This window comes from Camelus ferus, chromosome 17, assembly GCF_009834535.1.
Source record: "Camelus ferus isolate YT-003-E chromosome 17, BCGSAC_Cfer_1.0, whole genome shotgun sequence".
In the NCBI taxonomy this organism is placed as follows: Eukaryota; Metazoa; Chordata; class Mammalia; order Artiodactyla; family Camelidae; genus Camelus; species Camelus ferus.
Genome location: NC_045712.1, coordinates 45,647,653 through 45,659,839, shown reverse-complemented (window position 1 = coordinate 45,659,839; position 12,187 = coordinate 45,647,653). Strand labels below are relative to the sequence as shown.

The window sequence follows — 12,187 nt, the reverse complement described above, 5'->3', positions numbered from 1 at the left end:
CACTGGCCCTGCTCGGGGGAGAAGGCAGGTGGGTGGATTACCTGTGTGTACAGCCAGGTGCACTGGAGCTGGAGAAAGAGCTCTACCCCACGTTCATTTTAAAAAGGGACTACTAACAAGTATTTATTTTTATTTATCACAAAGCAGTGCTGTTGGAATGAAATCACAAGTATAGTAATAGTAACTGGAGGCAAAACACACGAAAGGAAGATGAGATATGCTATTGTCATGCCGCCCTCCAGAAGGAGACCTCCACGGAAAGTCAGAAAGGGGGACCCAGGTAAGTTTCCATTTCAGCAAATGGGGCTGAGATCCTAACTAAGTGATCACACCTAACATCAAAACAAAGGGACAGAGTGAGCTGGTGGGCATCCTGATAGGGAGCCCTGAAAAGAACACACCACTGCTGTGTTTGTACCAAAAATGTTTCACTGGATCTAACCAGTGAGGGGCAGTCTACACACTGACTGGGCTGAACTCTTTAGAAATGTCCATGTTTTGGGAAAGAGAGCGAGAGGGAAAAAAAAGAAAAGAAAAGAAAAGAAGAAGACTCAAGAACAGTTTCAGATGAAAAAAGACTAAATGCAGTCAGTGACTGTGGACTGGAAACTGGACTGAAAAAAACGAAGCTACGAAGGACATTACTGGAGTGAGCAGGGACACCTGACTGTCGAATATATATCAGAGGATAGGACTGTGTCAATGTGAAATTTCTGGAGGGTGATCATTACTTGTGGTCATGGAAGATCAAATTCTTCTTAAAAGATACAGGCTGTAATATTTAGAGGTGAAGTGTCATCATGTTGACAACTAACTCAGATGGTTTAAAAAAAAAAAGAGGGGGTTGACTGCCTACATACACAGAGAAAGATGAAGCAAGCGAAGTGACTGTTAACACTTGGTAAATCTAGATGAAAGCTCCAGGGGTGTTTGTTGTAGTCTTCCTGCAACTTTTTTTAGATTTGAAATTTTCCAAAATAAAAAGGTGGGGAAATTTTTTACAACAAAGATGGGGCAGTGCCTGGAGTTTAAACACACACACACACACACACACCCACACACAATGTATTCTGTTCTTGTTCTCTTCAAAAGCAGGAAAAAGAATCTCTAAGAGGGAGGAGGGTATAGCTCAGTTATAGAGCACATGCTTAGCACACATGAGCTCCTGGGTTCAGTCCCTAGTCCCTCCATTATAAATAAATAAATAAAGACCTAATTACCACTCACCCTGAAAAAAAATTTTTTAACTCCTAATTAAAAAAAAAAAAGAATCTCTAAGAACCTAATCTATTAAGAACATAGTCCCAAATAATTGTCTTTTTTGAGCATGAAAATAGTGGTTTTCCTCTGATACCTAGTAATAAAGATTATGTCAACAATACACTCAATTTATCGCTTGTACAGCCTTATGTTGAAGCAGGTTGAGCTCCTCCCACTCTGAGTGATAGTAAGAAACGGAGGCGGCGAGCAACGTAGGAAAGATCAGCCCGCTGTGCAGTACTTAGAGCCTGGAGTCCCATGGTTACGTACGTGGGGTCTGACTTATCTGCTTACCGTTTTGGTCCCTGCATTCAGAACAGGCACGGCAAGGCAGTGCGCAAAGCGCATTTCTCAAGTAGAAAAAAGGAGGAAGCATGATCTTTGAAGACCCACCTGTTTCACCTCGACGAATGTTAAAGGATAAATGCTTTTTCTGGGTCCAGAGGGACACAGGATGTTCAGAGCTTCCTGCACTGTCTTCAACTGAAAAGAAACAGAAGCAGCATTCACTCACTGTCACCGCTCTCTGGTCATCACAGCAGAGAATTATGTCCTTAGCCAAGACAGTGGACTTGACCAAACCCCCAAATAAACTGAAATGGTCCCAGTTCCACTCAGTGCTGTTCCCCCGCCACCTTCAATCAATTCCATCCACTCACTGACTCTGGATGAAAAGTAACCAATGATAATCTTTTTTTTTTTTTTTTGATAGTGATAAGAAAAACTAAGAGCATAAAGGGCTCCTATCTTATTATCTATTTTTTTGATTTGGAATTACAGCTTCACTGAGGTAAAACTGACAGTAAATGTCACATATTTAAAGTGTACAATTTGACAAATTTTGACACATATATACATTCATGAAACCATGACAACAATCAAGAAAACAAATATAATCATTTTCTCCAACGGGGTTCTTGTGTGTCTTTGGTTTTGCTTTTTGTTTTTTGTTTTTTTGGTCAACAAATTAAAATGATGCACTTCTTGTTTGGGTGGCCTATTGTGTTCTTGTTTTTTGTTTTTTTTTAATTGAAGTATAGTTGGTTTACAACATTGTATTAATTTCCAGTGTACAGCATAGTGATTCAGTTTTTTATATATATATGTGTGTGTATATATATATATATTCTTTTTCATATTATTTTTCATTATAGGACATTACAAAACATTGAATATAGTTCCCTGTGCTCTACAGTAGGACCTTGTTGTTTATCTATTTTATACCTATTAGCTAGTATCTGCAAATCCCAAACTCCCAATTTATCCTTTCCATCCCCTTTCCCCCCGGTGCCACAAGTTTGTTTTCTACGTCTGTGAGTCTGTTTCTGTTTTGTAAATACATTCATTGATGTCATTTTTTTAGATTCCGCATATGAGTGATATCATATGGTATTTTTCCTTCTCCTTCTGGCTTACGTCACTTAGTATGACAATCATGGATGATAATCTTCAAGACCGGCAAACACACCTATTTGTAAATACAGTCTCCCATATATAAAAGGCCCTTAAAATGCACGAAAGCCCACGTAGCTCCAATGGCGCCCTGCTCTGAATCCGCAGTGGATTTCCCATGCCTGTGGGTATCACTCACCATTTTATCTCCTTGCCGTCTTTGCTGACTGTCAGCTCCTTAAAGGCAAGGTCTGTACTGTGTTCATCCCCAGGGCCCAGAACACAGTAGACACTCGATAAATACTTATTCTAGCCAGCCTAAATGACTGGGTATTCCTGCAAGCCCAGGATGCTTATTCTGATGCAGTAACAACGGTGATAACAGCTACGAGCACTGTGTGCCCCTCCAGACTCCAGGGGAGACGGCACTTTGCCCACACACCTCACTGAACCCCCACAACACCTGGTGAGGCAGGGCATCCCTGTCCCCTTATTACAGGGAAGAAGAAACAGGGACTCAGAACAGCTCACTTGAGTCACGGCACAGGCAGGATCTGCAACTGGGTTCAGCTCCAAACCTGGGACTCTCCCCGACAGGATGCTGGTTAGGAATTTTATAAACATGCTCCAGGGTTACCTCACTAACATGCAGCATGGAAGAAAAACATCTTAAGTCCAGTCCCATCAATTCGGCTACTCGGATGGGTGTTTTCCCACTTGGGCAGCTAAAGGAACCCAAGTCATGATGAAAGCTTTTACCCTGTATGACTATGTTCTACATAAACTTAACTCAGTCATATGCCAATTTGCTATCTAAAAATTGTCTTGAGGGGTAGGGTATAGCTCAGTGGTAGAGTGCATGCTTAGCAAGCAAGAGGTTCTGGGTTCAATTCTCAGTACCTCCACTGAAATAAATAAATAAACCTAATTACCTCCCCCACCAAAAAAATAAAATAAAAGTGTATATATTTAGTAAACAAAGAAAAGCTATTTCTTGCCTCACGATTTTCCTTCAGGGTAAACAGAATGTGCTTTGGGGACTACGGTAGCTTTGTTTTAGCAACGTTGCTGCTTTAAACATTTGCAGTTATTTTCTGTGGCATAAAAATAAATCTTTCTTTCACAGTTCTGAACACACAAACCTACCCTTCCCTCAAGCAACAGGATCAATGAACGAGTAAAAAGTGCTCCCTTTATAAGGGTGATTAAAGTCTGATTAATCTAAAGAAAGATTCCTATCCGGCAGACAGACTACATTTTTGAAGAATGCAACACACGTAACTGACACTAGGTGGAAAAAGTAACCACAGTTCAACCAACCATAATATCAAAGGGGTTCATGAATGGAAACACTATACAATCACACAATCATGTTTGGCATTTTTGCTTAAAGATAAAAACTTCTGATGCTATTTTAGAATATCAAGATTCTTAAGAAATAGGTACCTCTTTTTTTTTTCTTGTGAGTTAACCCACGTAGGAGTTAGGGATTCTAACAGGGGAAAACCTGAAGACACAGATGGTCAAAACAAATTGACTTGGATCTACGTCACTCCTGACTATCAAATGGAACCTCTCGTCTTTTCCCCTTTCCCTAGAATAAAATGCCCTTCACTCATATTTATGCTTCATTTCTATCGTTTCCCCCTGATGTCGCATTTACCAAATAAACCATGGGCCACAAAAATGAAAACATGATTTTGAGATGCAGGGAAGTGTATAATTCAGGGCAAAGACCTATCAGAATTCCTGTGGGTTTTGAGAACCCCTTAAAAAAGCGGGAACTACAGAAAAGAACACGACCAGCCATAATAACAAGGTGACGCTATTCCCACCAGGGCTCCTAGTGCTGCTTTTGACATTGGTAATGAACCAAAATGATCTAAGAGCGTCCCACGTGCTCACCCATCAGCACACTCACACATCCTCTCACCTCCCATGCCCCGTTTTCCCAGAAGCATTATCCACCCCCATCAGTCTCACAGAAAACAAATTCACAGAAAAACAATAAACCAGTCCCCGAGCCTCACACTTTCACTTAAAACTGCTAAATCCCACTTCCTCACTCGCAAGGTTTCTGTCTTTTTTTTTTTTTTTTTTTCCCCTCTTACCTTTTTCAAAGTAACTTTTCCATATGCAAACTTTGGTGTGGATGGAGGGATAGGACCTTCGGGTACTTTTTCAAACTATAAACCAGAATGGAGAAAGACAGAAAAGAAAAAAAGCTGTTAAACTCTCAGAAACATTATCTATACAATTCATTTCTCAAAAGGAGGGTCAAAGTCTCAAACAACAGTGCCAGTGGTTTCTGGAAAGGCAGAGGAACAGAGAACTTTCTCCAAAACAGAATCTAAGTGTGTGTCTGTGTATGTCTGTGTTTTAAGCTGCAGGAATCATTCACGTAGTTACAGAACGAAAGACTTCAAAACAGAGAGCAGAACTGGTAGAATGAAGGTGACAGCTGAAGACTGGACTGGGGGGAGAAAAGGAAGACAGTACGTGGTGAAACAGCCTCCAGAGGGAGGTAGCCTCTAGTAGGGGAGAAGAAAAAGAGAAAGAAAACATGCTATTTGTGGATTAAATTTCATTGGTATATTAAAGTTCTGTGTCTGTGTTAAATTTGCTGTGGTTCTGTAAGAGCACATTCCTACCCCTTCTTACAAACCCCACACAGAAGTATTTCGGGGCGAAGGGTCCTGACATCTGCCCCTCCAGAGGTTTAGGGCACACACAGATGCGGGGAGGAGCAAATGATGACACAGACAGTGAGCTGTCTACAGGGGCGGGTCTGGGTGTGGAATATACAAGTGTCCTTTGCACTGCTTTTATTCTTGAAACTCTTCTGTAAGTTTGAAATTATTTTTAAATAAAAAGCTACAAAATAAAATCTTATGAAGTAGGTACACACACACATATTTTATATTAATGTCAGAAGAGATGGGTGTGATTCCCAGGTCTTGGAAAAGTCTGTGTCCATCTGGCATCTCCAAGTAGGTTGCACTATCATCTCTCAGGATCCTTATAGCAGTCCGCCCGTCCGTCCGTCCGTCCTTCCTTCCTTCCTCCCTTCCTTCCTCTTTCTCTCACTCTTTCTTTTGGTTTCCCTTTTTGAAACTAATAAAAAAGAAGATAAAAAAGACTTTTCTATGAAAAAGGAACAGTCTCCTGACTCATCATTCTCTTAGTTCTGTTCTTCAGAGGAAACCATCTTAACATCTTTTAATTGCTCCTATTCTTGCTTCTTTTAGTCTCTAAATAATACACTTCTCTGCTATTTCCTGTTTGATCAATTAAAAACCCAACCTTAACTCAAAGGAATTTAGCTCAGTTGTACCCCTCCAGATTCCTCCCTTTCTTGCCAACATGGTGACGTTACCATTTTCAGTTTTTCTCCTGGCCACCTCTGTAGCTTTAAATAATATCCTATACCTTTATTTCTTAGTTCTACCCAACAAAGATATTATCCCTGGTGCCCAAACTTTTAAAGATAAGGCTATTTACATCCTTCTCCAAGCCCTCCTCTCCACTCCCACTTCCAAACCATCAGCTATACGTTGTACATGGTCAAGGTTAAAGGTCTGTCCTATAGCCTCTCTTCATCTGTATACTGACTCTAAATTCAAAACCAGTCAGTGCTGCTCACACTATTACAATGACATAAATATAGCTCTCTGCACAGCTAAGTCATGGATATGTACTAGGATGGCATGCTCTATCTCTCTCCTGACATTTTTTTCCCCTCTCCCCTGGGGTTTCTAATTGCCTTTCTTTTTTCCTGTCAGCTGTTAGGTTAATATCTCTTGATAACATCTCTTGAGGTTGTCCCAAATCTCCAAAGATGGTGTCTCCAAGCACCCCTTCTCCCGGCTAGAAAACTTCCTACTGGAACCCTCAGTCTTCCTGCTCCAAGGAACCCACATGGAGCACGAAGACAACTTTATTCAACGTACATTCAGGTAACTCTGATGGGGCGCCTAGGTGCCAGTTTTTTACCACTCACAAAGACCCTCATAGCTAGTTATTATATTTCCTTTCTAGAGATGAGATTAAGAAACTTGCTTGAGACTATAAAGAGGGACTTTGACTCCAAGATGGAATCTACGGATCCACCTTGCCTCCTTTTTTGCTGTAACAATAATGGAACAGAAAGTGTCTTCATATGTAATTCCAAAACCAAAAAACCCCACAAAACCTTCTCTCTTCTGCTTTACCTCCCACACCCTTCTCTCACGCACACATAAAGATAAGAGAGAACTTTGTAATTTGCTACTGCCACTTACCAAAAGCACTTTTGGTATGAGCAAATGCTGACAATAATTTTATTTACTGCTTATTACATTCAAATGGATATGACAGAATTTATATAATCATCCTTTCAATATTAGGAGTTAAATTATATCTAGTTTTTGATATTATGAATGATGTTGCAATGAACAACTTCATGTCTACTTGGCATTATCCTTCTTCAGAATTTTTTAAAGAAATAAGGCCCCAAGTGAGAGGTTACTAAGTCAAATGATAGGAGCATTTTATATGATTCTTCCTTTTCTTTTCTTTTTTTTTTTTTTAAATGGAGGTACTGGGGATTGAACCCAGGACCTTGTGCATGCTAAGCAGGTACTCTACAACTGAGCTGTCCCCTCTCCTCTGATCTGTGCTTTAATCATACTTTTCAGACCAGTCATAAATACTGCTTCTTACCATACTCATTTAACTGGACAAATTCAACCTAGGAAGCTACTCCTTTCCCAGTGGAATCCAATAGATTCAACGGTGACTGACTTTTGTTTCCCCAAGATCTCTAATGTTTTTATCCATTTGACAAACAACTCTTAACAAGCAAGCACTTTGTGTCAGGTCCTATGCTTGGTACTAAGATTAACAGCAGCCCCTAGTCCAGAGTGAGAAATGTGTGTCAACAAGTTACATTAACACACTAGGAGCAATAGTGTATTCAAGATCTCCACACTATAGTGGGGGAGGTTATAGCTTAAGAGGTAGAGCACATGCTTAGCATGCATGAGGTCCTGGGTTCAATCCCCACTGCCTCCTCTAAAATAAATAAATAAATAAATAAACTTAATTACCACCCCCCAAAACAAAACAAAAACAAACAAACAAAAAGATCTCTACACTATAAAGTGGTGGCATAGAACACAGTGTGACTGCAGAGATGTGAATCAAAGATGACTCCCCAGAGAAGGTTAACTGAGCTGTGTCCTCATTTTCTGGATGGATAAAGGCAGAGGGACTAGTCTGTGCGGAGGCCAGGAGGTAGAAGCAGCATCTCCTGTAAAATCCACAGAATTAAATGTACTTTCATTTTAAGGCTAGAGAGTCACATAAAACAAAGGGAGAATTGCAAGATGAGGCTTGAGGAAAATAGGGGCCACGTTACGGAAGGCATCCTGACCAGATCAGCGTTTTAGAGAAGTCATTTTGGAAGGCAGACTAGAAAAGCCGAATCTGTAGGAAATGAACTGACTAATGCCACCAGGTGATGTTTTAAAAGACTAACATTCGTTAAGTAATACTTACGTTGTCATCTTTAATTATGCCAGCTCCATGGATCATCAAGAGACAGCTGTGTCTACCCCCTGAGCTAATGTCATTCCAGCCATAAACCAAAGAGAAGACTCAATCGGTCAGTGTAGACTGGTCCTGGGTCAAGTTTCAAACTTCATTAAGATTCTAAAGTCCTGAAAATCATGGTGGCCTCTCTTGTCCTCAGTCCCCGCCCAGCCCTAATGACCCCCTCAGGGAATCTTAAGAACCACTCCAATCACCCAGGTCCTCAACTACAACTTGATTAATTTCTGCAGAATGACCCATTTTCAAAAAGCCAGCTGGACTCTCATCTTTGATGGAACCCCTATGAAGAACTGGAACAAAACTCTTGAAAAAATGGGTCTTACATTCATTCAAAAGCATGCAAAAGTAAACTCACCACTGCCCCTCTCAGGAATCAGTAGTGAGGAGGAGGGCACCACTCTACAGTCTACGGCTCATCCTCGAGGTCAAAGTGTTAACCATGTCTGGTTGAATTTTGCCCACACCAAAGAGAATACCTTAAAATGCAAATGTCATGAGCTTTGTCATGCCTGAAGAGTCCTGTGCAAAAGGCCACGTGGAACCTTGTGCAGCCTGATGGGAAATCCACGTCAGTGAAAGAGACTGTCCATCACCACCTGACTTACTCTTGAGATGGATTAAAGAAGAGACCTACTCGACTTTTTAAGTTTTTGGTAAAGGAAAAGAGGCAGGAAGAGCTATACATGGGGATATTTATGATCTTATTTCTTTTCCTTGATGCAAATAAATATTCTAAATACCATCTAACAAACCAGCTAGCTGAACATCTACAAAGTCTCATTAAGAAGGAGCCCATTTTTAAAGTAGTTCATTTCTCTCTTCCAAACCTGAAATATCAAGAAAAGAATAGTTAAGCTTCAACCTGTCATTAACTATTGAATTACAGTAGGAAAGAACACATCTGACTCCATATTAGATCTGATACTTTGGCTCTAACCCTGTGCTCTGTTGCCTATGCTTAATCATGCTGGTTCTGCACCTTTTGTAAAAGAATGTTGCCTAGAGCCTGAAATATATAGGACAGTCCATTCTCAAGACTTTGATGTTTAAAGGTATAACATTTCTCCACTCATATAGAGATAGATAAAAAGTTGCAGAACAGAGAATAACATTTGTCTTGTTGGAGGTTTACAGGAACATCATGACCCTAGGAGGACAGCTGCAAGAACAAAGGATTCTGACACCAAGAAGTTTGCAACAACCAACCACACCCCTTCCCCTTCTTAGTATGAAACAAGCCTGAATTCTGACTTAGGGAAGATGGTCTCTAGGACATTAGCCCCCACCTTCTCGGTCTGCTGGCTTTCCAAATAAAGTCATTACTCCTTGCCCAATACCTCGTTTCCAGATTTATTAGCTATCATGCAGCGAGCAGAACTTTGGACTTGGTAACTGAATTACATTAATTTCTGAAGACTCTGTCTCTGTCACAGGTTCATCTTACTGTGCCCACTGGTTAAACACATGGGATTCCCCTTCTCTTGGCCCACTGCCTTCTCACTCAGCTCTCCACGTCGATCTCTCTTGGGCTTCAGCCTCCACTTCCACAGCGACTGCAGACTCTGTGCCTGTCCTAACGACTTCTCCCTGGGGCTTGTCACTCTTAAGTGAGGGGCTCGCCGGACAGACGCCTCCACCTGGATGTCCATCCTGAGCTGAACAAGCCCAGAGCTGAACTTGGTTCCCCACCCCCCTTCCCACCTGTGCTGTCTCGGCAACCTTCTATCTTAGGTGCTGACCCCAGTACCCATCCAGTTATCCAACAAGGTTGTGACCTGGACAAATCTGTGATCCTCATTATTCCTCATACCTGCATTCAGCCAGTTGCCAAATCCTCCCAATTTTACCTCCTGAGTATTTTTCAAATCTACTGCTTCCTCTCCACTTCCTGCTGCCCCTGCCACCATCTCATTTCTAGGTTGCTGAAGCAGCCTCCAAACTCGTCTTCTACCTCCAGAAGTGCCTCAAGGAGGGGGGGTCCTAGCAGTGTGTTCACACAGTCATAGGTTTTTGCAAAATTCGCAAAAGTAATGTGATGTAACCCCGAAAGACTAAGACCCTAGTCTCTTTCTGCTCCAGCTTTCCCGTGTCACACATCCTCTTATGTCAAGAGGCTTTAGGGTGGCTGCAGGGCATCTTTGGGATGCCAAAGGAGAGATGAGGTGAGGGTTTATTTAATGTGGATATAGAATATATTTACAAGAGTCACTGTCACGTCCATGAGTCGGTAAATTATTGCTAACCGATTATTCCTAACGCCCAGTAATGCCAGCTCACTTTTTTTTTTTTTTCGCCATTTCACTTTTAATATGATTGTGCTCTGAGGCACCCAGCCCCAGGAATATGTGGGTTGTGGAGAGGAGACAAGGTTTGAAATGTTATGGGACCAGAACCTGTCTGTAGAAATTTCTTCCAAATATTACCACTCATCCATGAAAGAACTAGAGAGAGGTTCCCCCAGTGTTGATAATAATCCTAAATTTTCATGTAACACTGTCAGTGACAAAATGTGGAGCTTTTCTGGTTTTCTACACTATCAATACTAAAACACACATTTCAGTCAGCCACACTAAAGAGAAAGATTTCCATTCTCTCTCGAGAAAAAGATCAGAAATGGTGTCATCTGAAGAGACAATAAAACAGCACACAGCTGAAAGAACGCAAGGAAAGAAGGACTGCAGAGGTGTTTCAAACGGCTAATAAATCCAAACTATGTTGTTAAGTTTTCTGATGTTTGCTGTTATTTTAATCTTTAAAATATTTGTAATTTGTAATGATTTTTTTCACTCATTTAAATACACATTCACTTTTGTTGCCTCACCCAATATCCCTTCTGAAGTGCTTCTCTGACTAAGTCACTTTCTTCAAGCTCATTAACACAGTATATTCAACAGCCTTACTGTTCCTGGTGAAGGAGAAGACAGCATCATCTGTACGTTAAGGAGAAAGTGTAAAGGTGATGGTTTACACTGGGCAGGGAGACAAGACCGGGGTATAAAAGGAGAACCAGACACAGTAACAGGTCCAGTCGAGGCGGGAAGAACAAATCCCTGTTCTGGCCAGTCTACACTGAAGTTCACAGTTCTCTTGCCTGTTTCCAGTGCCAGAGTGTGACGGCAGAACGGTCCAAGCCTATGGTCTGTGGAGCAGGGAACCTCAAACAGCAGCACAGAAGGGAGTGGGGGATGACGGTGAAAGACTCTAAAAGCTGTCGATCATAAGAGCCAGGAGAGGTCAAGAAAATATGAGGGGTTGCAGGGGTAGGGGAGAGGCCGAGAGAAGTAGCTAAATATACCGGAGAATAAAAATGTGAGGTTGTACTGAGGCCAAATATAAGATGGTATTTTGCAGGGGAGGGTACAGCTCAGTGGTAGAGCGCATGCCTAGCATGCATGAGGTCCTGGGTTCAATCCCCAGTACCTCCATTAAATAACTAATTAAATAAACCCAATTACCCCCCCAAAAAAGATGATATTTTACCTGTAAATACCTTATTAAAAATCTGATTTAGAGTTTTTTCTATGTTAGGCATAGAAAAGTTCATTATTTCACAAAGAAAACTATTCTAAAAGTAAATCTGCCAGCAATGCCACTGCTAGGTGTATACACAAAGAAACTGAAAGCAGGGATCTGAACAGATATTTGTGCCCCAATGTTCAATATAGCATTATTCAAAATAGCCCAAAGATGGAAACAACCCAGGTGTCCATCAGGAGATTGAGTGAGATGAATAGATAACAAATTGTGGTATACAGTCGTCCCTCCGTATCGATACGATATTGGTTTCTGGACCCCTGTGGATATCCAATTCCAGGATGCTCAAGGGACTTCAGTATGTTTGCATACAATCTATGCACATTCTCCCATATACTCTATATTAATTTTTTTTAAACTGCGGATTGAACCCAGGACCTCATGCATACTATGTATGCACTCCACCACT

The 12,187-nt window shown here is 41.2% G+C and overlaps 1 protein-coding gene across 1 annotated transcript in view; it reads right to left on the bottom strand.

Moving 5' to 3' along the window:
* The window catches only part of LOC102516561 (beta-galactosidase), a 73,706-nt gene that overhangs the window by 23,317 nt on the left and 38,202 nt on the right, over positions 1-12,187 (bottom strand). Inside the window, 2 exon segments of the mRNA XM_014563050.2 lie at positions 1,654-1,743; positions 4,764-4,838. Coding sequence (XP_014418536.1) covers positions 1,654-1,743; positions 4,764-4,838 — 165 coding nt within the window.